This window comes from Malus domestica, chromosome 07 (assembly GCF_042453785.1).
Source record: "Malus domestica chromosome 07, GDT2T_hap1".
In the NCBI taxonomy this organism is placed as follows: Eukaryota; Viridiplantae; Streptophyta; class Magnoliopsida; order Rosales; family Rosaceae; genus Malus; species Malus domestica.
Window position 1 is genome coordinate 30,293,707 of NC_091667.1, and position 26,493 is coordinate 30,320,199.

General features: G+C 38.5%; 4 protein-coding genes and 2 long non-coding RNA genes across 6 annotated transcripts; 4 read left to right on the forward strand and 2 right to left on the reverse strand.

Moving 5' to 3' along the window:
* The first annotated feature begins 317 nt into the window (after nt 1-317).
* On the forward strand, nt 318-1,550 carry LOC108173191 (uncharacterized mitochondrial protein AtMg00810-like). The gene has a single exon (XM_017331832.2). It carries the CDS (start codon nt 318-320, stop codon nt 1,548-1,550), a length of 1,233 nt encoding a protein of 410 aa, XP_017187321.2.
* Nucleotides 1,551-4,513: 2,963 nt separating this feature from the next.
* Nucleotides 4,514-7,767, forward strand: LOC103432836 (zinc finger CCCH domain-containing protein 29). Its single transcript, XM_008371043.4, has 2 exons — nt 4,514-4,812; nt 5,348-7,767. Exon 2 carries the CDS (start codon nt 5,358-5,360, stop codon nt 7,365-7,367), a length of 2,010 nt encoding a protein of 669 aa, XP_008369265.1. The 5' UTR covers nt 4,514-4,812; nt 5,348-5,357; the 3' UTR covers nt 7,368-7,767.
* Nucleotides 7,768-11,307: 3,540 nt separating this feature from the next.
* LOC103432835 (N-(5'-phosphoribosyl)anthranilate isomerase 1, chloroplastic) lies at nt 11,308-13,571 on the forward strand. Its single transcript, XM_008371042.4, has 5 exons — nt 11,308-11,668; nt 11,926-11,991; nt 12,085-12,449; nt 12,538-12,701; nt 13,044-13,571. Exons 1-5 carry the CDS (start codon nt 11,659-11,661, stop codon nt 13,267-13,269), a joined length of 831 nt encoding a protein of 276 aa, XP_008369264.1. The 5' UTR covers nt 11,308-11,658; the 3' UTR covers nt 13,270-13,571.
* Nucleotides 13,572-15,881: 2,310 nt separating this feature from the next.
* On the forward strand, nt 15,882-18,377 carry LOC108170018 (uncharacterized). Its single transcript, XR_011582894.1, has 2 exons — nt 15,882-16,021; nt 18,331-18,377. It is a non-coding gene; the product is annotated as an uncharacterized lncRNA (long non-coding RNA).
* A 2,264-nt stretch (nt 18,378-20,641) lies between these two features.
* On the reverse strand, nt 20,642-23,101 carry LOC103432837 (omega-3 fatty acid desaturase, chloroplastic). Its single transcript, NM_001293987.1, has 8 exons — nt 22,623-23,101; nt 22,083-22,172; nt 21,901-21,967; nt 21,661-21,753; nt 21,367-21,552; nt 21,161-21,241; nt 20,923-21,060; nt 20,642-20,827 (listed from the first exon to the last, which is right to left on the reverse strand). The coding sequence occupies exons 1-8, from the start codon at nt 23,099-23,101 to the stop codon at nt 20,642-20,644; spliced, it is 1,320 nt and encodes a 439-aa protein (NP_001280916.1).
* Nucleotides 23,102-24,562: 1,461 nt separating this feature from the next.
* Nucleotides 24,563-25,694, reverse strand: LOC139197457 (uncharacterized). Its single transcript, XR_011582895.1, has 4 exons — nt 25,557-25,694; nt 25,397-25,480; nt 25,081-25,149; nt 24,563-24,790 (listed from the first exon to the last, which is right to left on the reverse strand). It is a non-coding gene; the product is annotated as an uncharacterized lncRNA (long non-coding RNA).
* Nucleotides 25,695-26,493: the final 799 nt, after the last annotated feature.

The following is a 26,493-nucleotide window of genomic DNA, read 5'->3' on the forward strand; positions in this document are numbered from 1 at the left end:
ACATTCATGATTCACTAGAACCTTCTCATTATAAACAAGCTGTTCTTTCTGAGGATTGGAGGAATGCTATGAAGGAAGAATTTGTGTCTTTACAAAAACAAGGTACTTGGGAGCTCGTACCACCTCCGGTTGACAGAAATGTCATAGGGAGCAAATGGGTGTACAAGATCAAGAAGGATCAAGATGGCAAAGTGTCTAGATATAAGGCACGTTTAGTTGCTCAGGGTTATAGTTAGGAACAAGGATTGGACTATGATGAGACTTTTAGTCCGGTAGTAAGACATACAACAGTGAGGCTGGTTTTGTCTCTTGCTGCTATGCAAGGATGGGAATTGCGGCAGTTGGATGTAAAGAACGCTTTTCTTCATGGTGAATTACAAGAAGAAGTTTTTATGAAACAACCTCAGGGTTTTCAAAATCCTCAGCATCCTAATCATGTGTGCAAGCTTCTCAAGTCCTTATATGGTCTTAAACAGGCTCCAAGGGCATGTAATGCCAAGTTTACAAGTTATTTACCTTCTTTAGACTTTCAGTCATCTCATTCAGATCCTAGTTTGTTTGTGAAAGTGTGTGGGAATGATGTAGTGATCTTGTTGTTATATGTGGATGATATCATCATCACAGGTTCTTCATCTTTCCTTATTCAACAAGTGATTGCTGAATTGAGTAGTGCTTTTGATATGAAGGACATGGGCAAGCTTACTTATTTTTTGGGACTTCAAATCACGTACAAAGATAATGGTGATATATTCATTAATCAATCCAAGTATGTGACTGATCTACTCCATAAGGCCGGCATGATAAATTGCAGACCTTGTTCCACTCCAAGTAAACCTCATACTCAATTGCTCAAAGATGAAGGAGAACCATTAGCTGATCCTACAGTTTACAGAAGTTTAGTTGGTGCATTGCAATATCTCACCTTTACACGGCCTGATATTGCATATGCGGTCAACTATGCTTGCCAATTCATGACAACTCCAACTGAAGCTCATGTCTGTCTCGTTAAAAGAATCCTCCGGTATTTGAAGGGTACATGGCAATGTGGATTAACTTACTCTGCTCAAGCCAATATGGATTTATTGGCTTATAGTGATGCTGATTGGGCAGCAGATATAAATACAAGGAGGTCGACTACTGGTTACATTGTTTTTCTGGGCTCAAATCCTGTGTCCTGGCAGTCTAAGAAACAAGGCAGTGTTTCTCGAAGCTCAACGGAGGCTGAATATAAAGCCTTAGCTAATGCAGCAGCGGATGTGGCTTGGATCCGATTAGTTCTTAAGGATCTCCATATGTTTCTTCCTTCAGTACCATTGGTCCATTGTGATAATCTGTCTACATTGGCATTGTGTTCTAATCCAGTTTTTCATACTAGGATTAAACACTTAGATACTGATTTTCATTTTGTTCGTGAACGGGTGCAAAAAGGTGATCTGCAGGTACAGTATATTCCCACTGAGGCTCAGATTGCAGATGTCTTAACTAAAGGATTACATAGTCCTCTGTTTGTTCATCATTGTTCCAATCTCCGACTGGGATATCCCAGCTGAGATTGAGGGGGAGTATTAACAATGTATGGGGTATTTGAGTCTTTTCTTATGTATCTATACACATCAGCTAAATGAAGGATATTAGATTACTTAGTCATTAAGTTTGGACAGCTGCTATATAAGGCTGGATAAGGGTGTAATTGTTTAGTTTTTGTTCAGTTAATACAACAACTTCTTTTGCAAGTCACTTTTCTGTCTCGTTCTCTCTTCTTCTCTTTTCTTCTGCGATTTCCATAGTTTCTTGCATTTAAGCTTTTCTGAATGTTTCAATGGCTGAACATGCCATTGTTATGAATTTGAATCTTGCTTGCACGAAGGGATTGAAAAATCAAGTCAGAAGTCCAACAGAGTTTGAAGCATTACAATAACATTCAATCACACTCATCACACATATGATATTAGTAATTTAGTACCAATAAATAAATATTAATTATACCAAAAAAAAAAGAAAAAAAAAGAAAGAAAGATAATATGCAGAACAGAAGGGTTTTTGGCAAACGTCCATAGTGGAAGGCTGAGTCAGAGATTCCAGTAATGTTGTTCCTGTTACCCACCCACCCAAAGTCTAAATATATGAGGAGAAGAACGCGCTTAAGCTTAAAGCGTGACAGCTTGGATTTAATTTCCATATAGTCTACAATATTATATCAACAACTTATACGTTGCTATTCGGTCAAAACAACCGGTCCAACCTCTTCATGCATTTCATTCCCAATCCCTCCTCAGTCCTTATCTCCAATCCAGTCCCCTTCCTCGTCTAGTCATTCTTCATGCATTTCAATTTCATTCCCAATCCCCTCACCTCTTATCTTCAATCTGCTCGCGCTTCCTCCTTCTTGTCATTCTGAAAATGGTGTTGTGAGCAGTAGCAGATTTAGGATTTGAACATTGGAGGGCTCGGTGTTAAAGGTCTAAATTTTTAAATAGAAACAAAGCGCGAAGCGCACAAATAAAATTTAGTTTGTTCACTGAGACATTTCATTGAACACCTGGTGGACTTGTTGTCGTAAGATGAACCATGATGCGCACATGTCATCAAATATCGACGTATGCAAAAAAGCAATTTGATGAGTGCGGAGAAACTTTGTCGAGCGCTGAGAGAACTTGTCGAGTGCTCTCAAAGCAAGCTATCGAGTGCTGCCGAGATATGCATAGAAGTCATTACATCAAACACTTGGTGAACACAAAAAAGACTTGTACCAAACATTCGAAGAATCCTCAAAAGACCTTCAAATGTATATATTTCGTACTTCGGTCGGTCCTGAGACCACCTTGGTCCCAATGTATATCCGCCACTGGCTGCGAGTGTTGGCATGAGTTGATATTTTTGTATTTATTGGCTCGAGCCATATGTTCTATAATGTCACGTGATTTACAGAGATAACAAATAGAAAAGAACATTTTGGTGTTGAATAACTAGTTAGATTTCAGATATTCCAAACAAAACAAAAAAATTGAGTTTAACTTCAAAATCTTATCCAAATTAAAGATAGAAGATGAATTTCAATTAGTTATGAATGAGACTTACACAATCAAATAACAACATGAGCAATTGCCTCAATCGTTCTTCCTTGTTCTCTAAGAAACATGTTTGTCTTGTAAGTTTCCTTTAGATATATATATTTGAGTATTCATGTCAAAATATATGGCAACAAAGCATGAATAAAATGAGTTCCATTTCGGACAAACGTATACAAATATGTATTATCATCCATTTTATATTCCAGCCGCACATGTTTCACTTGATCAACAAGGATCATACAAGCTCTCAGACTCAGAGGTTTATTCAAATCTTTGACATCCCAGGTCGTGCGGGGATAGCCGGCGACATCACATCATCCTTAAAAGATGGAACAAGTTCCTCATTAGTTCTTATCCGCTTGAAAATATTACCAGGGGACTTGAGATCCACAGTTGCGCCACCTTCTGGACGTCGAAGCGTAGGAAAAAAGAAAGGACAAGGATCCGCCCGGCCGCCAGAGTGGAGATTACTGAACGGCGCAAGAACGAGAAACAGGGGCAGGGTTTTAGGGATAGCGTGTGTCGCGCGTTAGATAAAATAACAAGAATTTCAGATGATGGTGTTTGATGATAAATTTAGTCATGCGTGTCAATGCCTTTCTAGTAGTGCCATTCTTTATTTACGAAAATATTGTTACAATGAGCAGCTTACTTACTGATAATAAGCTATGATGAATCTCAATTTAGTATCAAACTTATTAGGTTTCGGATATGTGATTAAAGAAGTTGAAATTTCATCATAAAATTTATCGACAATATAGAAGTAGTGAAACTCTTTATAAACACTTGCAAGTCCTTTCTAATGTGAGATTCACACTCTCAACACGCCCTTTCATGCGTGGTGTCATTTAAGTTTAGTACATAAACGACACGTATTAGGTAACGTGGGATCATATGGACCCGTTGATCATGAAATCAAGTGAAATATAAGGAGTAGCCTAATTCTTTATAAGCACACACATGCTAGGTGCTTTTAATTTCTCAATGTGAAACTTACACTATCATCATGTGATAATCGCACGTAAGATATTTTCAAGCAGCCATATGTGTATTGCTAGATAAACTAATCATGTGCAAATCAAGTTTCGAATCTTTCTCCTCCTCCTCCAATATAGGGGGTACAAAAATTGACACATTACCTTCACTTTTTGAATGTCATATTCTCCCCTAACCAAAAACACACTAAAAAAAGAGAGTGGGAGATTGTATGTACGTGCATAAGTGCGAACTAGATTAAGAAAACCATGAAACCCAACCACAAGTGAAGGACAACTCCACTTTGGACTTGAAGGGGATTTAGTTGAGCAAAATCCTAAACGATGTGTTGGTGCGGGTGAAATCGAAGAGGGAGTCGGTCCACCATCTCCGCATTTGACCTGAATTTCATCCCAATTTCAATTTCGAATTTCATGTAAACCAGAAGGCCCTTCCTCAATTCTAATAGGATAGTCATAAAGAAGTGGCCCTCGCTTTGAAGCTTTGACTTTGACCAAATTCCACACACTCACGAAGCAAAGCAGAAGAAAAGTCACGCTTTCCTCCCTCCTTCCTGTGAGACCCTCAGCCAACAGCAATATAAATCCCCATAGCCTTCCGTTTCCTCAGAGCTCCCTCCAAGCTACTCTCACTTGAGGTTCCTCAGCAATTTTTCTCTCTCTACAACAAGAACACAAATTATCCTCCTCTTACTATCTCTCACTCTCTGTCTCTGAAGATTTGTTGAGTGCTTTAAACTTTAAGGGTGAGGAAAACCTTTCTGGGTTTGATTGTTTGAGGTTTTTAGGACTTAAAGTTTGAATCTTTCTGTATTTGGATTGAGTTTTTTGGAACAATTTTTTTGTGATTTCAATTGGGTTTTGTGAAATACTTTTGGGTTTTGAGTGGTTTGGGTTGAAGTTTTATATTTGGATCTGGGGTTGTCTGTCTGCACTGATATCTGGGTTCTTTTAGCTTACAATTCAATATTTAAGGAGAAAATTATTGGGATTTGTGAAGTTTTATGAATATTTCTGGAACTCAGTAGGAAAAACCAACCATATAGTTTTTAAAATTTAGCTTTTGGGTTTGTTTCTGAGGACGTGGGTTGAATTTTTCTGTTTCTCATGTTGTGGAAAATCTTAGATTCAACAACTAACCAGCTGTGGAAGTGCTTTTAAAAAAAAAATAAAAATTATTGGATGATATGAACAACTTTACATATAAGCAGCTTATTTAAAGCCGCTATCAGTTATTGATTTTGAGTGGTATATTGAACTTTTGCTGTTACAATGATGCAGGACTTTGGAGATGTGCAAGGTTTCCAAAGATAAACTCAGCCCCTCAAATTTTATCATGGAAAGCGAATTCCAGAAGCAGAAATCGGTTTTGGTCGAATTGTCCGCCTCGGACAATCTCGATGCTTTCAGGACTGAAGTAGAAGAGAAGGGTTTCCATGTTGACGAGGCTGGCTTTTGGTATGGAAGAAGAATCGGGTCAAAGCAGATGGGGTTCGAAGATAGGACGCCGCTTATGATTGCTGCCATGTTTGGTAGCACTAAGGTTTTGAAGTATATAATTGAGTCTGGGATGGTTGATGTCAACAGGTCCTGCGGTTCAGATAGGGTCACTGCCCTTCACTGTGCCGCTGCTGGCGGTTCCACTGCTTCACTTGAGGTTGTCAAGCTCTTGCTTGATGCTTCCGCTGATGCTAATTGCGTCAATGCCTACGGAAACAGGCCCGTTGACTTGATTGCCCCGGCTTTGAAGTCGCCCTGCAGCTCAAGAAGGAAGGCCATGGAGATGCTGTTGAGAGGTGATAAGTCGGTTATGGAAAGCGATCAGATTGCTATCGAAGAGGGAGACCAACGGAAGGTATCGAGCCCCCAGATGCCGAAAGAGGGAAGTGATAAGAAAGAATATCCTATTGATATTTCATTGCCTGATATCAACAATGGGATATATGGTACAGATGAGTTCAGAATGTTCACTTTCAAGGTGAAGCCGTGCTCGAGGGCCTACTCTCATGACTGGACAGAGTGCCCTTTTGTTCATCCAGGCGAAAACGCAAGGAGGAGAGACCCAAAAAAGTACCCATACAGCTGTGTTCCCTGCCCCGAGTTCCGCAAAGGATCGTGCCAGAAGGGAGATGCTTGCGAGTATGCTCATGGTGTCTTTGAGTCCTGGCTTCATCCTGCTCAGTATCGAACCCGCCTTTGCAAAGATGAAACCGGTTGCACGAGGAAAGTGTGTTTCTTTGCTCACAGACCCGAAGAACTACGCCCGGTGTATGCTTCTACGGGTTCAGCCATGCCTTCACCAAGGTCAATGTCAGTCAGTGCTGCAGACATGGCAACCCTGAGCCCGTTAGCTCTAGGTTCATCAGCTATGTCTATGCCAATTACATCAACACCGCCCATGTCTCCACTGGCAGCCGCTTCTTCTCCTAAAAATGGAGGTTTGTGGCAGAACAAAGTTAGCCTCACCCCGCCTACCTTGCAGCTTCCCGGTAGCAGGCTAAAGAGCGCGTGTAGTGCCCGAGATTTGGAGTTGGAGATGGAATTGCTAGGACTAGATAGTCATTCAAGCCAACAACACCAGCAACACCAGCAACAGCAGTTGTGGGATGAGATATCTCGTCTCTCCTCCTCACCGCCCTACAGCAGGCTTGGAGAATTGAAGCCAACTAACCTTGAGGATGCTTTTGGATCCTTCGATCCTTCTTTGTTGTCTCAATTGCAGGCACACTCTCAAAAGCCTTCAACACCAACCCATCGCCAAAACATGAACCAGCTTCGTTCGAGTTACCCAACCAACTTGTCATCCTCTCCGGTGAGGAAGCCCTCATCATTCGGGCTTGACTCACCCAGTGCTCTTGCAGCAGCCGTTATGAATTCCAGGTCCGCTGCATTTGCACAACAGCGGAGCCAGAGTTTCATTGACCGCGGAGCAATGAACCATCTTTCCGGGCTTAATGCCCCAGTTAATTCTTCCACCATGAGGCAGTCTTCAGATTGGAGCTCACCTGGTGGGAAATTGGATTGGGGAATTCAAGGAGATGAGCTGAACAAGCTGAAGAAGTCTGCTTCATTCGGGTTCCGAAGTAACAATGCCGGAACACCACCTGGCTTTAAGCCATCGGCAGTTGACGAGCCGGATGTCTCTTGGGTCAATTCCCTGGTTAAAGACGTTTCTTCTGAGCGGTCCGAGCTGTTTGTTGCAGACAACAAGCAAAGGTATCGTCACCTCAGCAACGGGGCCCACGAAATGCTGCCGTCATGGGTGGAGCAGATGTACATAGAACAAGAGCAGAGGGCATAAGCAACGATGTGCTCCGAGCATCCGCAGAAGAGATCGATACGTCGAAGTTTTATATTAGTCTTCCGATAAGATTTATAGTTACTTGTAATCTAAGAAAAAGGGGGAAAGCTACAGGCTACAGCAAACCAATTCAAGGCCCTCAAATTCTGGGCAGGAGAAAGGAGATCAAGTTTGGGCTGTAGAATTTGGAGAAATTAGATAGGAGGAGAATGCTCTGCTATATTTTTTCATTAATATTGTATTTATTTATTTATTTATTTTCCCTCTCCATTGGGAGATGCTAATTTCTAGTTATCCATCAAGATGATAAATGCATCAGTGGCAGGAATGTATTTTTATTCAATCTGATCTAGTTTTGCAACTCATTTGGAAAATAAAGTGTTTCTGTGTTGTACTCTAATGATACTTCCATGTTTTTATTCATCAGTCTTGCTTTAGATATGTTTTACATCGGAAATTTAGAAGGCAGCAACAACTTTTATTAGGGGATCGGCATCCACTTTGAATCTCTACGTTCGGAGCATGTGGACTAAAGAGATTCAAACTAGTCAATTTCAATTTTATGCTCTCTATTAGCCCATTTCACTGGCCCCCTTCACAAAGAACCAAAAACTGGCTTGAATCTCTCTCTTGAACGGTCCAGATCTCATAGTTTGCATGCTCCGAACATAGTGATTCGAAGTGGATCTCAATCCTTTATTCCTTTCATAAAGAACCAAAAACTTGTATAGGTTGAATCTTTTTCTCTTGAACGGTCCAGATCTCTTAGTCTACATGCTCTGAACATAGCGATTTGAAGTGGATCTCAATCCTTTATTAGGTTATTGAATAACTTGATGGTTCACTGCCAATATCAAACGCAACCCGAGCTCTTTTTATAAGGCTAATCTAGCTTAGTTCAAATTCCATTTGAAATAGATATTGAATACATGACACTACAAGCATAATGTGTGTCACAACGTATACTCATGCGTCTGTATCTCTCGTCACATAGCATTCAATGATAAGGCAAAACTTCTAAGTAATGCACAAATTATTAAAATATTGCATATCTTGTATGACACGGCATATGTCCACTCATATATGAGAAGTCTTGCATGCCACTGCATATATCCACTCATGTGCATCTCTCAATAATGGGACTTAATACTAGAGAAATTTTTAACCACGACAACTGTGTCACATAAGATTGTCCAAGACACACACACAAAGAGAACCCGCTACATTCAAGACCACCAAAATGAGCCATTATGGGGCGTGAACGTCGAGGGTCTTCTTTGTTTGTGTCTTGGCATCCCTCTACTAGAAAGAGATTTCACTACATTCTATAATATGCCACTTTGGCACCCCGAAACAACGAGACATTATTATGTGCAAAAATTAAAACACATGATATTGTCTCATCGTTTCAGAATGCCACGATAACATTTGAAAGTGTAGATGTAAGGTTGATGAAAAACAACATGGGGTTTAGGCATTTATTATAAAGAAAATTAATGAAAATGGTTTGAAAACTTTGAGTTTTAATGATAAGGAAAAAATAAAGGATAAAGTGAATAGTACCATGTTTGACTTTTTAGTGTAAAAATGTGGGTTTTCGTTAAAATGAACAGTACCGCAGACTTTTCGTTAAAACACCATTTATTATATCCAATCATCTACAGTGGAAATTGGGTGGTCAGTTCATGGAGGCGTACAGCATGCCGCCTTGCTGGAGCGTTTGAGTGCCAGCAAGGAAGGATAGAAAAACGCAGCGTTCCGCCTTTGTTTTGTTTACACAAAATTGTAAGTTAAAAGGGAATTTGGAAGCCAAAGGCGTGTGGGGCCCCAGGGCTTTTGACTTTGGGAAGCTTTTGGGTTTGTGGTCCACCCAGCCGCCCATGACTATTTTTTCTCAATCCAACAAATATAGTGACAAAAGTCCCCATAAAGGAAGCTTCCTCCAACTTCTCCTTTTCATATGTAGGTGATTAGTGACGAGGATGACACACCCACTACTTCCTTCTTGTCTTATTATATTTTTAAGGAAATGATTTCCGCACTTTTATTTTTTTATTCTGCTAAAAAGGAGTTCAAGTAAAAGAATGAGCGATTGAAAAATCGTTGTTCGTTCTTTATTCTGGTTTAGGGGATTAATGTTGAAGGTAAATTGGCTTTGGATGATGAAGGTGGTGGAGGTTGATGCAAAAGGTGATTCATATTCACCTTCAAGCATTTGTGGCACTTTTTCTTTTCTTTTCTTTTTTTTATCTCGAACTTTTGTCCAAACGGGTTCTCGTGAGAAAGTTTTCCACCGAGACCCACATTATCAGCGGACTTCAACTAGCTTGATGTCTTGTTTGTATTTTATAAATAGTTGTGTTGGTAATTGTAAGACATTTTGTTTCAAGTTGTGTGATGTCAATCAGACAATATGTAATTTAATTGAGATGTAACTTTAGTTTTTGACATTCACATTTGAGTTTTGGATAAATTCTTATCCTATTACTATTCTATAATGTTTTTTTTTTTTAACTAACGATATTTTTTACATTAAGGGGGAGATGTAGACTTGGCCTTACAAAAACTAGTGGAGTTAATGTACTACTTAACCAACTAGTCTAACTCACATATGCGATATCATGACTTCACTTCCCTCCGCAATGACAACTTTTTGCCAAAATTCTTAAATAACTATTCTATTATGTTTAACAAAGTATCTTAATTTATAAAAAAAATTAAAAAAAAAAAAAAAAAACTAGTAAAGATGTTGATAGAAAAATTAAAATAAAAAAGTACTGGCAACAGAAAACGCGTTAGACTCTCTCTCTTTGGTTTCTCAACCTTGCAAACTCCTTTGCCGCCGGCCCCAGCCTTTGGCTTAGGTGCCGGTGGCTATCCTTGTCCAAGTTTCTTGTTCTCCTGGTCCTCTTCTCTCTTTTTCAAATTTCCCTTAAGAATTTTCCCAGTTTCTTTGAGCTTTGTCTCAAATTTTCCTGTGAGTTTGTCTCACTTTTAGACTTCATGTCCCTCCTCTCCACCCCTCCCTCTCCTCTGGCTATTCTTTTCCAAACTCAAAACTCCATCTCCTCTCACTTTTCCCTTATGCTTTCCTTCCCCATAAACAATCCTCACCCCATCCTTTGATCTGCAGACTCCGGCCGAATATGGTTGCCAACTTTATTTCCCTCCTTCATTGTCCCCCCCCCCAAAAAACAAAAACGGTTTGCCAAATTTCCATCAAGGCCAAGTGTACTGCGGTAAGGGTATTTTACATACCACTTAGCCTCAACTTTTATCCATATGTTACTATATTTGTATATATTTGATGGGATTCGTGAATGAGATTTGGATTTGGTGACTATCTTTTGATTTTGCATCTTTGGTGAAGAAATCTGGATGTGGTGTGCTTCTTGTTGTGGGTTTGGTACTTTTGTGCTGCGATGTCTTGTTTGTTTTCACCACTCAGTCGTTTGTTCTAGTGTTGCTACTTCAGTAGCTCCTGACAAAACTTTCGTGGTGGTGACGGCGGCGATCATAAATTAGGGATTTGAGTTCCTGTTTTAGTTTATTTAATTGGGCTAGACTTTTATGTATTTGTTTCTCCCCAATGTATTTGGTTTATTTTGCCTTCTTTTGAGTTGGCCTGTAACCTACTATTGGATTAATGCATTTAACTTTCAGACCAAAAATAAAATTGTACTACTTAACCAACTATCCTAACTCATATCTAATACAACATGACTTCACTTCCCTCCACAAGGATAACTTTTTGCCAAATTTCTTAAATAAGAGGCCAAACTTGTGTAAAAAATGGAAACATAAGGCCGACAAAAAATGGAAAAGAATAGTTATTGCTTAAAAATTGCGAGTCCTTGCCACTTAGTACTACGTTGTAGTGGTGTTCCTCCTCACTTGTAAATGAAAGGTTTTATGTTCGATTCTTACCAAAAGCGAATTTGAATCACCTTATTGTTAGCCTTTGTGAGATTTAATACACTCCTGCCCTACAGATAATATCTTTTTTTCCGAGAAAAAAAAAAAAAAATTGGCAGTCCTTGTCGATTGGGACGAGGAAACTAGATTTGGACCAAAATCTTAGCCACACGGTCCACACTTAACGTTTCCTAATTTGGGTTTTACCAACCCAACCCCATTAAAACGATTTAAAGCGCTGTGGTATTGCCTCGCCATCCTCGCGCCCTTCGCAACCCAATTTGCTTTTTCGAAATTTTGCGCAATCCGATTGGAGGTTCGTTTCGCTCCGTCTCAACGTTTATCTGTACATTTATTCGGCGTTGGTGGGATCAACATGCTTACAGGTTCGTTCTTTGTGATTGTGTATGTGCTTGGTTGAAGTGCCTTGAAACTGTTCGACAAATTGCCCCAGAGAAATGCTTTTGTGAATGTGATAAGTATGTTTGTATATGTTGCCTTTTGGTTGAAGGAATTTGGATTAAAAAGATCATTTCTTTGGTACCAGCAGCACTTCAATTGTCTAATTTCATATGTTATGTGTAACGGGAAAAATCTTGGAATTTTGATTTTTGAGTTTTACTATTATTTTCTTCGTTTTCAGGATTAACTACTGGGACCCACATTCAGCCCGAAGTAGTCGGAATCTGTCATACAAGGCAAATTCCTGGTATTCCTACTAAAATTTATCATCTTGGTCGTAATCTAGACCGTTCCTTTATACACGATTACATCATTTCTCGGTGTCCTTATGTGCTTGTAGGTTTAAAGCATGCCCCGTCGTGCTTTTCAAATGCGAAGTTATGTAGAAAGAAAGTTATTACTTGCAGAGCTATCAAGGCAGAAGATGTAACCTCTAAGCACGAGGAACGCAAAAAGAACAGGCCTTTAGTTAAGATGTGCGGCATTACCTCTGCTAGAGATGCAGCTTTGGCAGCAGAAGCCGGTGCTGACTTCATTGGGATGATTATTTGGCCCAACTCTAAACGCTCCGTTTCACTTTCTGTTGCAAAGGAGATTTCAAGAGTTGCAAGAGAGTATGGGGCGCAGCCTGTTGGGGTATTTGTGGATGATGATGCAGAGACAATATTAAGAGCCAAGGATGCATCCGACCTTGAATTTGTTCAGGTATATAGATTTGTGTGCCTTGTTTAGCTTGCACATTGCATAATACATAACAAAATGCTTCGAATTGGAATACCTTGCGGTTTTGCAGCTTCATGGAGATGGCGCCCGAGCGGCCTTTCCTGCATTAGTTGGAGAGCACCGTATAATCTATGTTCTTCATGCTAACGAAGATGGAAGTCTTTTAAACCAGATTTCCGCTGAACAATGTTCTCTAGTTGATTGGATTCTTGTGGATAGTGCAAAGGGTGGCAGGTAACAAAATTCCTTTTTCTTCTTCATCTCGTTCTTAAACATCGTCTTGTATGTATGACCATTCGCATTAGCCATTGTCTGAACGACAGTTTAAATATAGGCGAAACCATGATCGTGATCCCTATAGTTTGGACGATGTTCAGTTTGCTCAAGATTTAACCCCAGTAGTTTACTAACAACTTTATTTAGAAAGACAATGGCGTTTTTCCTTCAATTTATTTGACAAAATTAGCACGTGAAGACCATTGTAAAGTGTTTTAAAGTTCCATAAAGTTCATAATCTCACATATGCATAGAATACATGAGATTGTTATGATTCACTTCACTCTGAAATTGCTGCAGCGGTAAAGGATTTGATTGGACGCGGTTTAAGCTGCCGAACATTAGAAGCAAAAACGGGTGGCTCTTGGCAGGAGGAATAAAGCCTGAGAATGCTGGTGAGGCTCTTTCTATCCTCAAACCTCAAGGAATTGATGTGAGTAGCGGCATTTGTGGCGCCTGCGGCATCCAGAAGGATCAGTTGCGAATATCTTCCTTCATGAATGCAGTTCATTCAGTAAACTACTGAATGAGAGCGTGTGTAAAGTCACCGTTTTGGGCCCTGTATAATGTTCGTTGTGCAAAAGTTTAAATAAAGCAAATGAAATTAAGAGAGAGCACAAAAAAATTCATGGTTCAAAAATATTAATTTTGCAATAATGTTCGAGGAGCCAGTGTTTTTCACCCGATTTAATCACCGAAGGATGTGTCTGTAACATATTAGTGTTACTTGTTAAAAATAAATAAGGTTGAGTAGGGACGAAGTCAGAGATTTGTATGGATTGATGCATCATCAAATAATTATTAATCCATAATGTTTTTCAATACAAATTATTGTAATATCTATCGATGTGTTTTTATATTTTGAAAACGTTACATAACAATCTCATTACCAATACCATCAAATATCTCTCTTTATCAAAATAACCAAGTTATTATTCATCTATTGATCTTCCATACAATTTCACAATTGATCTTCATAAATTTCATGGGCGAAAATGTTCTTTCAACGATAGAAGTAGCACATGAAAGAGTACATTTTTTTAACACCAAAAAAACTAAGTGTGGGGCATCCGCCTCCTCTGAGCCAAGTTAGCTCCGTCTATGAGGTTGAGCATGTTCTAAATGTGGATGCCCACATGTCCTTCATCTATTATTTGATTTGAGTGGACGGTACAAATTGTCAAAGAAGTGGCTTGGCAAAGAAAACACATCCCACTTGTTTTCAATTCTAAAGGAACACAATAACTCACAGGGAAGACACGAGCAGAAGAAAAATGACGAAAGGAAGATAAGAAGGAGAGAGAAAAGAAAGAAAGAAAAAAAAAGAGAACAGAAACAAGATATAAGTAAGCTACAAGGCTAGAGAGAGAGAGAAAAATAATGTGAATTATTTTGTACTCAGTCTTATTTTTTTGTTGGTCAAAGTTGTGAATTTTATTACCATTAAACAACTAAATACGGAAGGTCCAAAATAAGTAAAACACAACAAAAAACAAAAAGACCTAAAGTTACACAACACAGGGCCCAACACACTTGTTGGACCCAAATGTTAGAGTATGAGTGTGATTCTCACAGTTTAGTAATAATCATTGTTATTTCATATTGGTATAAAGAGGTCTTAATGTGTTTATAAGAGTTAATTCGACTTTGGTTTGGATTGGAACTCTATTGTTGGCTTGAGAATAGAACTCATACTTGTACAAGGATTTGGTCTTGTATTCCTTGTAGGATTGTAATAGGGCAATCTATGTTTAGTATAAAAACATAAGCCACTGCTCTCACAAAAACATACGCTCAATATTGAACTAAGACCTATTGTTAGTTTGAGTACTTTTGGTTTTGCAAGAGAGGAGAAGGTGCACTGTTTAGAAGTTTGCTTTGGCTTCCACTGTTTTTTACGATCTTACAATACAACCACCACATTACGGCATTCACCACAACAAGGATCAGACAGAGGATGAGCTGTTCTACCATCATGAGCATAATGAGCTTTTGAAGTCGGTCCAAGAATGGATAAAAGAAACAGCAGAGTCATGCTCAACCGTAGCGGTGCTAGTGGCCACTGTGGACTTTGCGATCGCCTACGCTATCCTACGGGTTAGTTTGTTATTGTGTTTATCGAATTGTGATTTTAATGCTTGTATAAATTTGTGGTTCATGAGCTTAATCTCTTAACTTATAAATTGGATAAGTTTAGTCTTACATGTGGTATCAGAGCCTAAGGTTTTTGCTCTTGAATTCAAATTGACGGTATTAAAATCAAAGCAATAATAGGCGTGATGGTTTAGCTGGAATTGATCTTGATTTGCAAAGAAATTTCTAGGGTTGCTGTAAGGGCCGAATTATTTAGTCGGTCAATATTGTCTCTTTTAAAAATCTCCGGATGGTACCCATCTTTGGACATTGATCTGGCCATAAAACCACCCGACACATTTATAATGTTTTTGTGAAGATTAATCTTGTATTGCTGATACATGTCCTTGGGATCAAAACGTTGCGGTAGTACATCGTTTGTGCAGCTATCGAAGCAACATGTTTCCATGTCCATGGAATCCTCGTTTGCACTTGTGTACCCTTCCCTGCAAAACAAATCATGCTACATGTACCCTTAAAAATCTGCAATGTTGCAGCAAACTAAGTTTTTTATATCAAGTCTGTCTATTTGGTTTTTGAAGAACAACTAATACGACATCGTTTGTAGCATATCCTTTAAGTTTAATTTTATGCCCGTTGGCTGCTTAAAAGACAAAGAATAGGGTTTTGTCTTTTCAAATTTTTGACCGTTAGCAGTCTGAACAAGGTGAGAACTTGTGATTCTCGATCTGGGTTGGATATTTTCTTCCCACGCCTGCATAATTGAAGATATATGTATCAAATTAATAAGTTATATCTCTATTTAAACATCATAATTTTGATTTTGAATACATTGCTTCCGCTGCAGTTGGTTATGATGTTTGTAGATTGAGATAAATTTTGGTTTATTAATCCTCCTTGTATTATTAGCATAATGAATAAACTTGTATTCTGATATACTAATTGTGTTATTGAACAAAGATCATGTTATCTGCATATTGAGATTATATTATTATTTTGGTTCTTCATGTTGACGTTAACTCGTTTGTCATTCTATTGTTGCAATGGTACGAGGTCCATGGGAATTGGGAATGATGGCAATCCGTATGGATGGGTCTTGAGCATTGATGGATAATTTGTTTCGTTGATTTGGAGCCGAGGAATTGCAATCGGGTTGTCGAATACGAGTCCAATGATGCATTCAGGTAACTCAGTTCATTGTTTCATGCATAATTAATTGTTATCCTATATGCGTGATTATAGTGTGATGAGTTGGAGCATAATGAATTAGGGCTTTTGCTATTCCGAGTATGCTTGTTTATTTTGTGAAGGCACAATTAAACTTGAAATCCCTATAGATGCCAACTTATGATTTATGTGAGATGACTGGAATCATTCTTTCTGCATAAAGATTCATTACACTAATATTTGGTGTACACATTGCTCTTCTATTTTTGAGTTAGAGCCTGTGTAATTAAATTGGGTGGAAAATATTGTTTTGTTGCTATTTTGTAGTCTCAAGCAGATGTAAGATTTCTCATTAACTTGCTTGAAACTTGGAAGCTTGCATCATGATTTTCCATTATGAATTATGATAATAGAATTTGACTTATTGTTGCTACCAAATACCTGTGGCTTTTATGTGGGTCTGATTGGTTTGAATTATTCTAGAAAAGCAAAATCGGATTATACGAGTATCCATAATGACATTTTTAAAATTATGAGTGTAATTCATATCCCAATTTTGGTTAGACTATATATAATAGGTTTTGGGGGTGTTGCCATATATGTGAATGATGTAGTTCGGAATGTTTGGGTTCGTTAATGCCAATATGTGCACTGTATAACCAAAAACATGTGAAGGCTCTTGTGTTAGTACCTGTATGAAATGATATAAATTGTTTAGTGAAACCTTGTTGGCAAGAATGTATTCTGAAACTCATCTCACTTGATATATTGTAAGTGTAAGAGATTTGATATTATGTATTAAATCTATAAGTACACTAAATTTTATTGGATGTTCATCTTGATTATCTTGTTTTAATCAAGATGACTTGTGCCTTTATATCCAGACATTATCAAATTTTAGTTGATCTTGCTCGATGGGTATTGAACTAGTTAGGATCAAATTGAATGCAAGAATATTATGCTTGCTATTCTGATTTTGATTATTGATGAAACTGGTGATTTTGGGTCTATGTGAGATAAGTTTTTCCGAATGGATTGTGACTATCTTTTGATACATAGACTATTTGCATAATGGTTTAGGTGTATTTGACTAAACTGAGATTATGCAATTGGTAAGGAATCGGGAATCAATTGGTTCATATCTCCGGTTTCTTTATTGGCTGTGCAGTACATTCTGCTTATGCTTAAGTGGGAGAATCATATGTTCGAATGTAAGCATAAGGTTATTTAGGCCGGCCATTATAATTCTTATGGATGCTTGAAAACCAGATTATGGTTTTATTGAAGCAATTGGTAATTATTTATGTTACTTAATTTGTTTAAGTAATGAGAAGTTCAGTGTTATTTGCTGGAACTAAACTTAACTTGATATAGTGGGAGCAAATCAATTTATGTGTTTGTTCTGGTCAAGTAAAATCACATTGTTGTAAATATAAATTGGATGAATGTGATCATGGAATTTGTTTGCATATTGGTTGCGGCAATTGATCACATTGATAAGACATTCAGTGTATTGCAATGACTGTTAGTTAATACAGTTGATATTAACTTATACTTAACTTGTTTGTGTTAAGTATAGCCTAGATAAGTGGGAGCAAATTGGTTTGGTTTTTGCTATATTGGTTCACATAATTACAAAGTGCAAATTAAGTATGTTGTGACTTTTGAGTTAATTCTGCGATGTAACAGAAAAAAATTCTTAAGTTCAATACTTTAAAATGCATGGGTAAGTTGTATGTGAGGTTAAGCTTTTGTTATCCAAAAGATTTGGTGGCTATATGAGTGGGAGTAGACGTCTTGGTTTACTTTTGAGCTTAGATACATTGATATGAACATGAACTGGACATTGTGATTTATAAGTTAAATCTGTATTTTGTGTTGCAGAGGCAATTATAAATTCATTGTTTTGGTTTATGTAAGCTGGTTGTATCTATGTACTAGTGTGTTGATAAATGACTTATGTGATTACCTTTATATTGAATTTGAGATGATTATTTACTGTTGTGAATCATACTCAAGTGGGAGAATGTTAGAGTATGAGTGTGATTCTCACAGTTTAGTAATAATCATTGTTATTTCATATTGGTATAAAGAGGTCTTAATGTGTTTATAAGAGTTAATTCGACTTTGGTTTGGATTGGAACTCTATTGTTGGCTTGAGAATAGAACTCATACTTGTACAAGGATTTGGTCTTGTATTCCTTGTAGGATTGTAATAGGGCAATCTATGTTTAGTATAAAAACATAAGCCACTGCTCTCACAAAAACATACGCTCAATATTGAACTAAGACCTATTGTTAGTTTGAGTACTTTTGGTTTTGCAAGAGAGGAGAAGGTGCACTGTTTAGAAGTTTGCTTTGGCTTCCACTGTTTTTTACGATCTTACAATACAACCACCACATTACGGCATTCACCACAACAAGGATCAGACAGAGGATGAGCTGTTCTACCATCATGAGCATAATGAGCTTTTGAAGTCGGTCCAAGAATGGGTAAAAGAAACGGCAGAGTCATACTCAACCGTAGCGGTGCTAGTGGCCACTGTGGACTTTGCGATCGCCTACGCTATCCTACGGGTTAGTTTGTTATTGTGTTTATCGAATTGTGATTTTAATGCTTGTATAAATTTGTGGTTCATGAGCTTAATCTCTTAACTTATAAATTGGATAAGTTTAGTCTTACACCAAAAACTAACACACCACAAACAAAGCACCCTAGCATTCTGCAGACGCTGCCACTGCTTACACAGATCGCAGTCAAGCATCCAGCTCCCAAAAACGAAGAAGATGGTGACTTCTACAACCTGCAACAACCACCATGCTGATCGCAACCAGAATACGAAAGAGCCGGGGGAAAACCCACCGATGACAGTGCCAATAAAGGCAAGCAAATGGAGGTGGTGGTGTGTACACCCGAGTAAAAACTCTACGCACTTTCTAAAGAAACCACACCCGAGTGCGGTGAAGAAAGGAGATTGCAGATCAGAAAATAGGAAGTAACGAGGAAGGATGGAGCCAACCCCGGAGTGGGACTGGAAGAAATTGGAAAAATAGAGTGAGAGGGATAGATGAGAGCCATGGAAGTGGAAGGAGAACAGAGGTGAGGGTAGATTGAAAGCGAAAAAAGGGTGGAAGAGCAAGGCATATAGGAAAAGTAGGCAGTGGAAAATTGAAGCAGAAGGAAACGAAAAGAAAGAAGAACAAGGAAAGAAGGTAGAGGACTACCACCGACCCTTGCCGGAGCATGGGCAGGCGGCTGGGGAGAAAAATCAACGATGAAAAAACTCGCACAGAAAGGTGAGAAAGACTCTCAGAGAGAGAGAGTTGGAGACGAAGTTGGAGTTAAGCTTCTCAAACTCGTACTTGTCTTATTTTAGAAAATTAGAAAAACTATTATTATTGTCCAAAAACATAGACATATTTTTCGAACTTTATAAATAAATAAATAATGTGTCTTATTTACTTTACATGATAATGCATACGTACGGTCTATTGAACCACATAAGGTACACATTATTGGAAAATTTTGTTTAACAGTCTTCCCACTTTTGCCTATAGACTGGCAAATTGTCAATTATTTTGACTTTGACTTTTCTCCAATAAAACAAGCGGTGCTATTTGCGGCTGCTGCGGAATCAAAGATTTGACAGTGAGAACGCTTGCGTCATGCTTCGCTCTGAAGCAGTCAAATTCAATTTGGCTAAATAGTTGGCAAATTTGTTATAAAAAAAAAAAAAGATTTTTTTTATTAACACCTCATATATTGTTGAATACACCTCACTTAAAAATGTAATATTAAGCAACTTGTAACTCTAATATAAAATCACTATTCGAGCCCTCATAGGTACTCTTACTTTCCATTGTAGAACAAAGCCCTTAAAACACAAACAAGTTGATGAAAATATATCTTTTGATGAACCGAACAAAAAATCGAGTTTTACTCCTTGTTCATTCGTTGGTTTTTACATTCAAGAAATTATTTAAATAATTGAATAAAATTTGACTTTTTGCAAAATCATGCTCTAATTGGAATCCAAGAAATATGAAGAAAACTGGAGAATGTTGAAAATTTTTAACATGTAATTAAATGTAATATTCTTGTGGCTGTTTGATGATGAAGAAATTCAATGGTTTTTGGTTGGTTGGAACTGACATGACCTTATAAGAACAGTTCTTGCCATTTGTTCATCAGGCTTCTTAGAATCCAACGTGATTGTTCAAGAAAATTTGACGGATTTTATAAATCAAATGACAAGATGGAGATTTTATACAACAATTTAATTTATCTTTCTCGTCTTTAAAATGTGGATTATTCTAAAGAGATGAAGAGTTTGATGTGTGGTTAATTAGTTGATGATTGTGGGGTGTGTGAGATGTGAGGTGTGAGGGTAGTATTGGAAACTACATGAGGTGTGTTAAGACATTGAGATGGAGAGAGAGATTTCTAGCAGGAAAGAGGACAGATTTTTCTTCTTCTTTTATTTCACAACTACCTTAAAACAATGTATGTGAAGAAAGAATGGGTGCTAAAGTAAGACTAGTTATGCAGAGCTGGGAAACTCTCCGGGGGTTAAAGCAAATTTAGTCCTTTGGTATGCTCTAACGCTTCAGTCGTTGTACCTCAAAACTTCACATGGTCATTCTGATACCGCTGACCCGGCAAGTTCCTTATCGGTTTGATAATATACAACATCCCCAGTGTCACTCACGTAATGATCGCGTTTAAAGCTTCTTACAAGGACTCCCAGTAGGTGAAGTGGGAGAGGCCCTGATTTTTTCGGTTCTCTGTAGTACTTCCCGAGCACAGGCTTAGCTGCCTCCGTCTGAAACAAACAAACGAAAGGAATTGAGAATCAGAATGGGGGTACCAAATTGAATTGATTTTCGGCCAAGGAGTCTAGGTTGAAGTGGTACTCACTGCTTCTATTAAGTTGTAATGTGGGATTTGAGGGAAGAGATGATGTATGACATGAGTTCCGATATCATGATGGATGTTGTTGATCCATCCGTAGTCGCGATCAATGGTTGTCAGTCCTCCTCTTAGATAACTCCATTCCTGTTTGATAGATAAAGAAACCAAAGATTAGCCACGTACATTTTAGGAAGTGCTAAAGCAGTTGCGTTGCTCGGATAGTTGATGAAATCGAACACTTTACCTTCCCACGATACCATGGAAGCTTGTCCTCGTGGCCATGGTGATGTAAGTAAGTCACTAAGTCCAACCACAAGACAAACATCTGCATTTGAAAGCAAATTCAATGAAACAATTTTAAGATGAGAGAAGATAAGAGAAGACTCGGAAGAGACTTTTGTTTTATGCCAACGATACAGAAGCACAAGCATATAAAGAAATGGAACCTACCCAGTATGGAACGCCGTAGAGCTTAAGCACTTGGACAGGTCCCATTGTGAAAGACAGACCGACTAGCAGCGCAGCCATTGCTGCCCAACAGGCAGTGGAAGTAATGATGTCTTTCCTTTCATTTGGGAGAAACAATTCGCTGTTTGGATCATAATGAGAGCCACTCTTTCCCGGACTTCGATTCCACTGTGATTGAAATCAGTAGCATACACCAAAACATATCAGAAAAAGACATCCAGAGTTCATCATTCGTGTAAGTAACGAGAAGCAAGATGCGAGAAGCGAAAGGCTCACCAGATAGAAAGGATAAGCAAGCATGGGGAATGGTAGGGTGAACCTAAATATCTGAGTCATCTTATCCAAACTCTTGTAAATTTTCTCAGGCAACTGCAAATCAGATGAGACTAATTAAATGACTGAATGACATAAAAGCGAAATAACTTACTTCTTCTAAGTTAAGGAAAAAAAGATCTATACAACGAACAATTTGATAAGCCGAATTAAGAACAGAGTCAGAAACAAATGGAAGCTCACCGGATGCCAAGACTCGTCATTTTCGACGTGTCCATGGTTCTGATGATGAGTTCTGTGGCTAATTCTCCTGTGACAGTAAATAGCTAATTGTTACTATGCAAGTTTTGTTACATGTTGTCTTAAGAACAGGATAACTTATTCAGGACTGGACTGGACAGGATTATTTTCAGAAACAAACTAACCATCCATGGTATGGGACAAGGATTGAAGAATGAAGAAGATGACCGACCACGCTATTCAGCTTTGGATTATTCGAGAAACTTCCGTGGCCACTGCACAAACAAAACAACAAACAATTCACATCAGTAGGCTAAGAAAAATTGCAAAAAAAAAAAAAAAAAAAAAAATCAGATTGCAAGCAGAGGAAGCATTCAAATTTTAGTTTTCTCTGACTCATATTTCAAACTACTCTAATCTGCATCGATGATGATTCAAACTTGAATGCAAAAGAGCGTGCACCCTGAGTCGGCCAACTAGCCTAACGCAAGAAGCATGCAATTCAAGAGGTCTGAAATCCCGAATTAGAAAGTGTACATTTTTGCTCACCGTCCCTTACGTGATGTAAGCATCATTAATTGCCAATTGAATGAGTGTTAGTTAATCTAGAGAATCTACACAAAACTTAAAACTCAACTAACGATAATTAACGTGGATAAATATACTCATTTAAAAAAACGTGTAAAAATGGATAATTCAACAAAAAGAAAGCAAACTTTACGTACCAATCATGTCCAAGAACAAAGAGAGCCCAGAACATGGTGCCCTGAGCAAACCAGTAGAGAGGCCAAACAGCCCAATTGTTAAGGTAAGATGCAAGCGCCGCCATCCCAAAAACCACAGCCACATCTCTGACCACATAGCTCATAGATTTCCAAGGGTCCTTAACCCAGCAATGCTTAGGAATGGCAGCTCTGATGTCACCCAACTTGAAGGGGGGAGGGGCACCGGGGTCAAATTCACCACCGTCTCCAACCCCATTAGTGCTCACTTTGCCATTGTCTTCCCCATCCACGGATGGGACACGCAATGGCGCACTCACATTGAGTGACCATTTTGCCCCTCTGAACCCCAAAAGATTGGTGCTCCTCACATTGGGGAATGGCCGGAGGGTGGACGGTTTTGAGGGGAGGGCGTTTCTGGGATGTGAGTAGAATTTAGGGAGAGGTTTTAGGGTGCATTCTGAGAGGACCCAAGTCGCCATTGGAGATACCCAGATGGGGAAAATGCAGAAAGATTTGAGCTTTTGGGTCGGATTGGATTGGTTTGGAGGAATGGAGAGTGGGAGTGGAACTAAGTGGTCACAAAACGGAGGAGAAGGATAACGTAAGGGCCGCCCTCCTCCACGTCCAAATACAACCTGTGCTCCTTGTTGCTTGTCCCCTCTCTCTCTCTAGGACTACGCAATTGTTATCTCTCTCTCCTCCTCTATTGCTGGATAAAAGCTTATTAGTTTGGAGAGTTTGATTTTGTTTATATATTGGATTTTGGTGCGCGTGGAAGCAAATTAAAAATTGGAAAATTAATAAAAGAAAGTAGGATGGAGGGCAAAAGAAAGACGTTGAATTGGACGGCGGGTCCAAACAAATGTGAAACAGAGCGGGTAGTGGACGCGGTCAAAATCTGGCTCTTAGTGTCGGACTTTTTTTTGGTCCTTGTCAAAATCATTATTTATTTATATTCATGCTATGCAAATTTTATAAATCATTTTGATTAAAAAGTTTTTTAATTTTAAAATTTTTAGGCTTCGTAACATTTCAACAATTTCTCTTCTTTTAAAGAGTTGATTTTTCAATTCTCATAAAAAAAAAAGAGTTGATTTTTAATAATTTAAATCACAGTATGACATACATAAATGGAAATTTTTTTTTCATTTTTTGATCAAAGATATAAAAGGATGTTGTTGCATATGGTCCAATATCTTAGTAAATATCGTGTTAGTTTCTGCCCATTCGTCTTGGGTTCGAAACACTCACATTCTCTAAATCATTCTAATTGAATCAAACTCTCCCCCTCTCCTTGTTGATAGTAAAAATACTTTAAAAAAAATATTATAAAATGATCTTATTCAAAAACAAGAGCTTTGTAAACACGTCAAATTTTGATTTATTTGTAACTCTTTACATGTAAAAAGTCAAGTATTTTACTTCAGCTTTTCACTCTTTAATTAAAATTATCTTCAACTCGTTTTCAGAATTAAATAAATAAAATATTAATGAACAAAGAAGAGCAGAAGAAGAAATTCGAAGTGTGAAGATAGTGCCTTAATTGCTAGCCCTTCTTTCAATCAATTAACCAAGAATTGACTATACAACAATTTACACATGGGCGGTTCAACCAAACCAAGTACTATTACTAAGGTGTTCAGTGAGAAAAACACGGACGAACAATAGTGCTGATTGACCCAAATCAAATGCCGACCAAATCAAATTTTGACCCAAGGAAAAATCAAAGAATCAACCACACGCGGTCCGGTCCTTGCACATTCTTTTCCATTGTATTGAGTCCTTACTCGGAAGAGTACTGTTGATGCATGAAATTGGACCAACGTATGGAGCGGTATCGGTTTAAGTGGTTCATCTTTAATTATTTTAACACATTAATCAAATTTTAAACATTTTTTTGTTCACGAACACAATACCATACCAAACCCGAAAACACAATATTGGAAAATGTTTGCAATTTATGTACAAGAAATATAGAATGTGGCAACGCTGGATCAAATGCACTAGTAGGATGTGAGCAAATAAGTAATTAGAATGTGCATGGTAGAACGCTCAACTGGGGTACCTTGCCACCATTTACGAGTTTCCAATCTCTTGGCGAGCTCCTTTGCCATTGACGCGAAGTCCTCAGCTCCGCTTCGCAGTTCTTTTGAGTTTTGGCTGAGCTTCTGGTATGTGCAAAACAAGCCATGCTCATCAGCAGATGAATCACGAATTGTGTAGTATCGGAAACAAAAGTACACAACGCTCTGTAAGAAGAACTAATGAATCCCATGTCATAATTTGGGGAAATATGCTAGTGTCATGCACCCGCGCGCAGCCATTGATGTTTGTGGACTTCCCAGTAAGTCTCGCATTCATCAACGGCTGTGATAGATAGACTCAAACACCCGCAATTGACTGATGCTAGCACAACTCTAATTCGGGATCTGAGGCCTCCATTAGTAGAAACCTGTACCTCAAGCTTTTCCTGGCGTTTTGCAAGCTTATATCTCATACATGCAGCTGCTGCGCCTGCAGACACATCCTGAAATAATCGACCACGTTAGAACGCAATCCCCATTTGTTGTATATGCTTTAAATAGCCATGAGGTCTCTTTAAAATAAGCCGTTACGGTGAATATTCAAGTACTTGAATCTTTTCATGGAAAAAGTAGTGAATTACTAGTCATGCCTTCAAATAATCTTTCCTTCTCTGTTCCCTTGTTGCGAAGAAAACACCGGGACATCAAGTCAAGACCACTAGAAAAATTTCGACCTAGAGGAAACAATACCTTTCTTTTCGGTCTTGTTCTTTTGAATTGAAGATGAAGGAGCAGGTCCATCGAATATAACAAGTCCGTCTATTACAACATCGTCTGCACTAAAACAGTTAGATTACGATCACAAAGAGAAGGGAGGTAAAGGGAAGGAATAAAACAAAAGATAGTGAACCTATACGAAGCTCTATAACATCTCGATCATCCTCCCCAGCTTTGGAAGGTTTTAAGGACGGCGGACTTGAAAATAAGCTCTCTAAATTCTCACAATACTTGTCATGATTTGGAGCTGGTTCCATGTCTTGCTCCGCTTTATCCGCTTTTAAGCCTTTAATGATACCGCCTAAAATACCAGGGACACCAACCTGTGGCTAAACAAGATGTTCAGCTCGGCAATAAATAAAAGAATTACACTTCACCACAGAAAATAATAAGGGAGCTTGAACCAACACACTGCAACCTGTTTCTGGTTAAGAGATAAACTGGCGATGACATCTGTAGCGACTGCAATCACTTTATCGTGAAGACAAGGCAAGGTCTCCGGAATCCTGAACCAACCGAAAATCCATTTAGATGGGATGATTCGTATAAAGTGTTTCGACTTTGCATTTTAGTCGTTCTTTAAAGCTTAGCACACGCATACACACACACACACGAGACTACAGGAGAGAGGGAGAAAGAGACCTGAAGTCATTTTCGCGGGACAAAAGAGATACAAGCTAATTCACACACATTTACCCGAAAAGATAGAAAATAAGTCTGAAGGTTAGAGAGTGCAACATAAAGCTATAAACTGGAGGTGCAGAATACAAGCACCTGCCACTGGAAGATTGATCGCTTTCTGGATTAAAGAAAGTTTGGATTGTGAAGAAGGTTCCTTCCAGTGGCATATAATATACGACAGACAAACAACGCGTGGTTATCTAAAATGAAGAAAGAAAACTGACCAGAATCATTTGTCCATGATCAGAGGAGCAGATTGTCTTGTCCACCTTGATCTTGAAGCTCCATCTCAGAACTGACATTAATGAAAATTCTCCCACTTCTTCAAGATTTGGAAAAGACCTTTTGAACGATGGCCAATCTTTCATGATACAAGTGTTCTCCAAATA

What these genes read in the sequence shown, in the direction of transcription:
- LOC108173191 (XM_017331832.2), top strand. Translation starts at nt 318, where the DNA reads ATGCAAGGATGGGAATTGCGGCAGTTGGATGTAAAGAACGCTTTTCTT.
- LOC103432836 (XM_008371043.4), top strand. Translation starts at nt 5,358, where the DNA reads ATGTGCAAGGTTTCCAAAGATAAACTCAGCCCCTCAAATTTTATCATG.
- LOC103432835 (XM_008371042.4), top strand. An exon ending in CCGACCTTGAATTTGTTCAG is followed by an intron (nt 12,450 to 12,537) that starts GTATATAGATTT and finishes GCGGTTTTGCAG; the next exon opens with CTTCATGGAGATGGCGCCCG. An exon ending in GATAGTGCAAAGGGTGGCAG is followed by an intron (nt 12,702 to 13,043) that starts GTAACAAAATTC and finishes AAATTGCTGCAG; the next exon opens with CGGTAAAGGATTTGATTGGA.
- LOC103432837 (NM_001293987.1), bottom strand. Translation starts at nt 23,101, where the DNA reads ATGGCGACTTGGGTCCTCTCAGAATGCACCCTAAAACCTCTCCCTAAA. An exon ending in TCTACGGCGTTCCATACTGG is followed by an intron (nt 21,242 to 21,366) that starts GTAGGTTCCATT and finishes TTTCAAATGCAG; the next exon opens with ATGTTTGTCTTGTGGTTGGA. An exon ending in TTCCATGGTATCGTGGGAAG is followed by an intron (nt 21,061 to 21,160) that starts GTAAAGTGTTCG and finishes TCTATCAAACAG; the next exon opens with GAATGGAGTTATCTAAGAGG.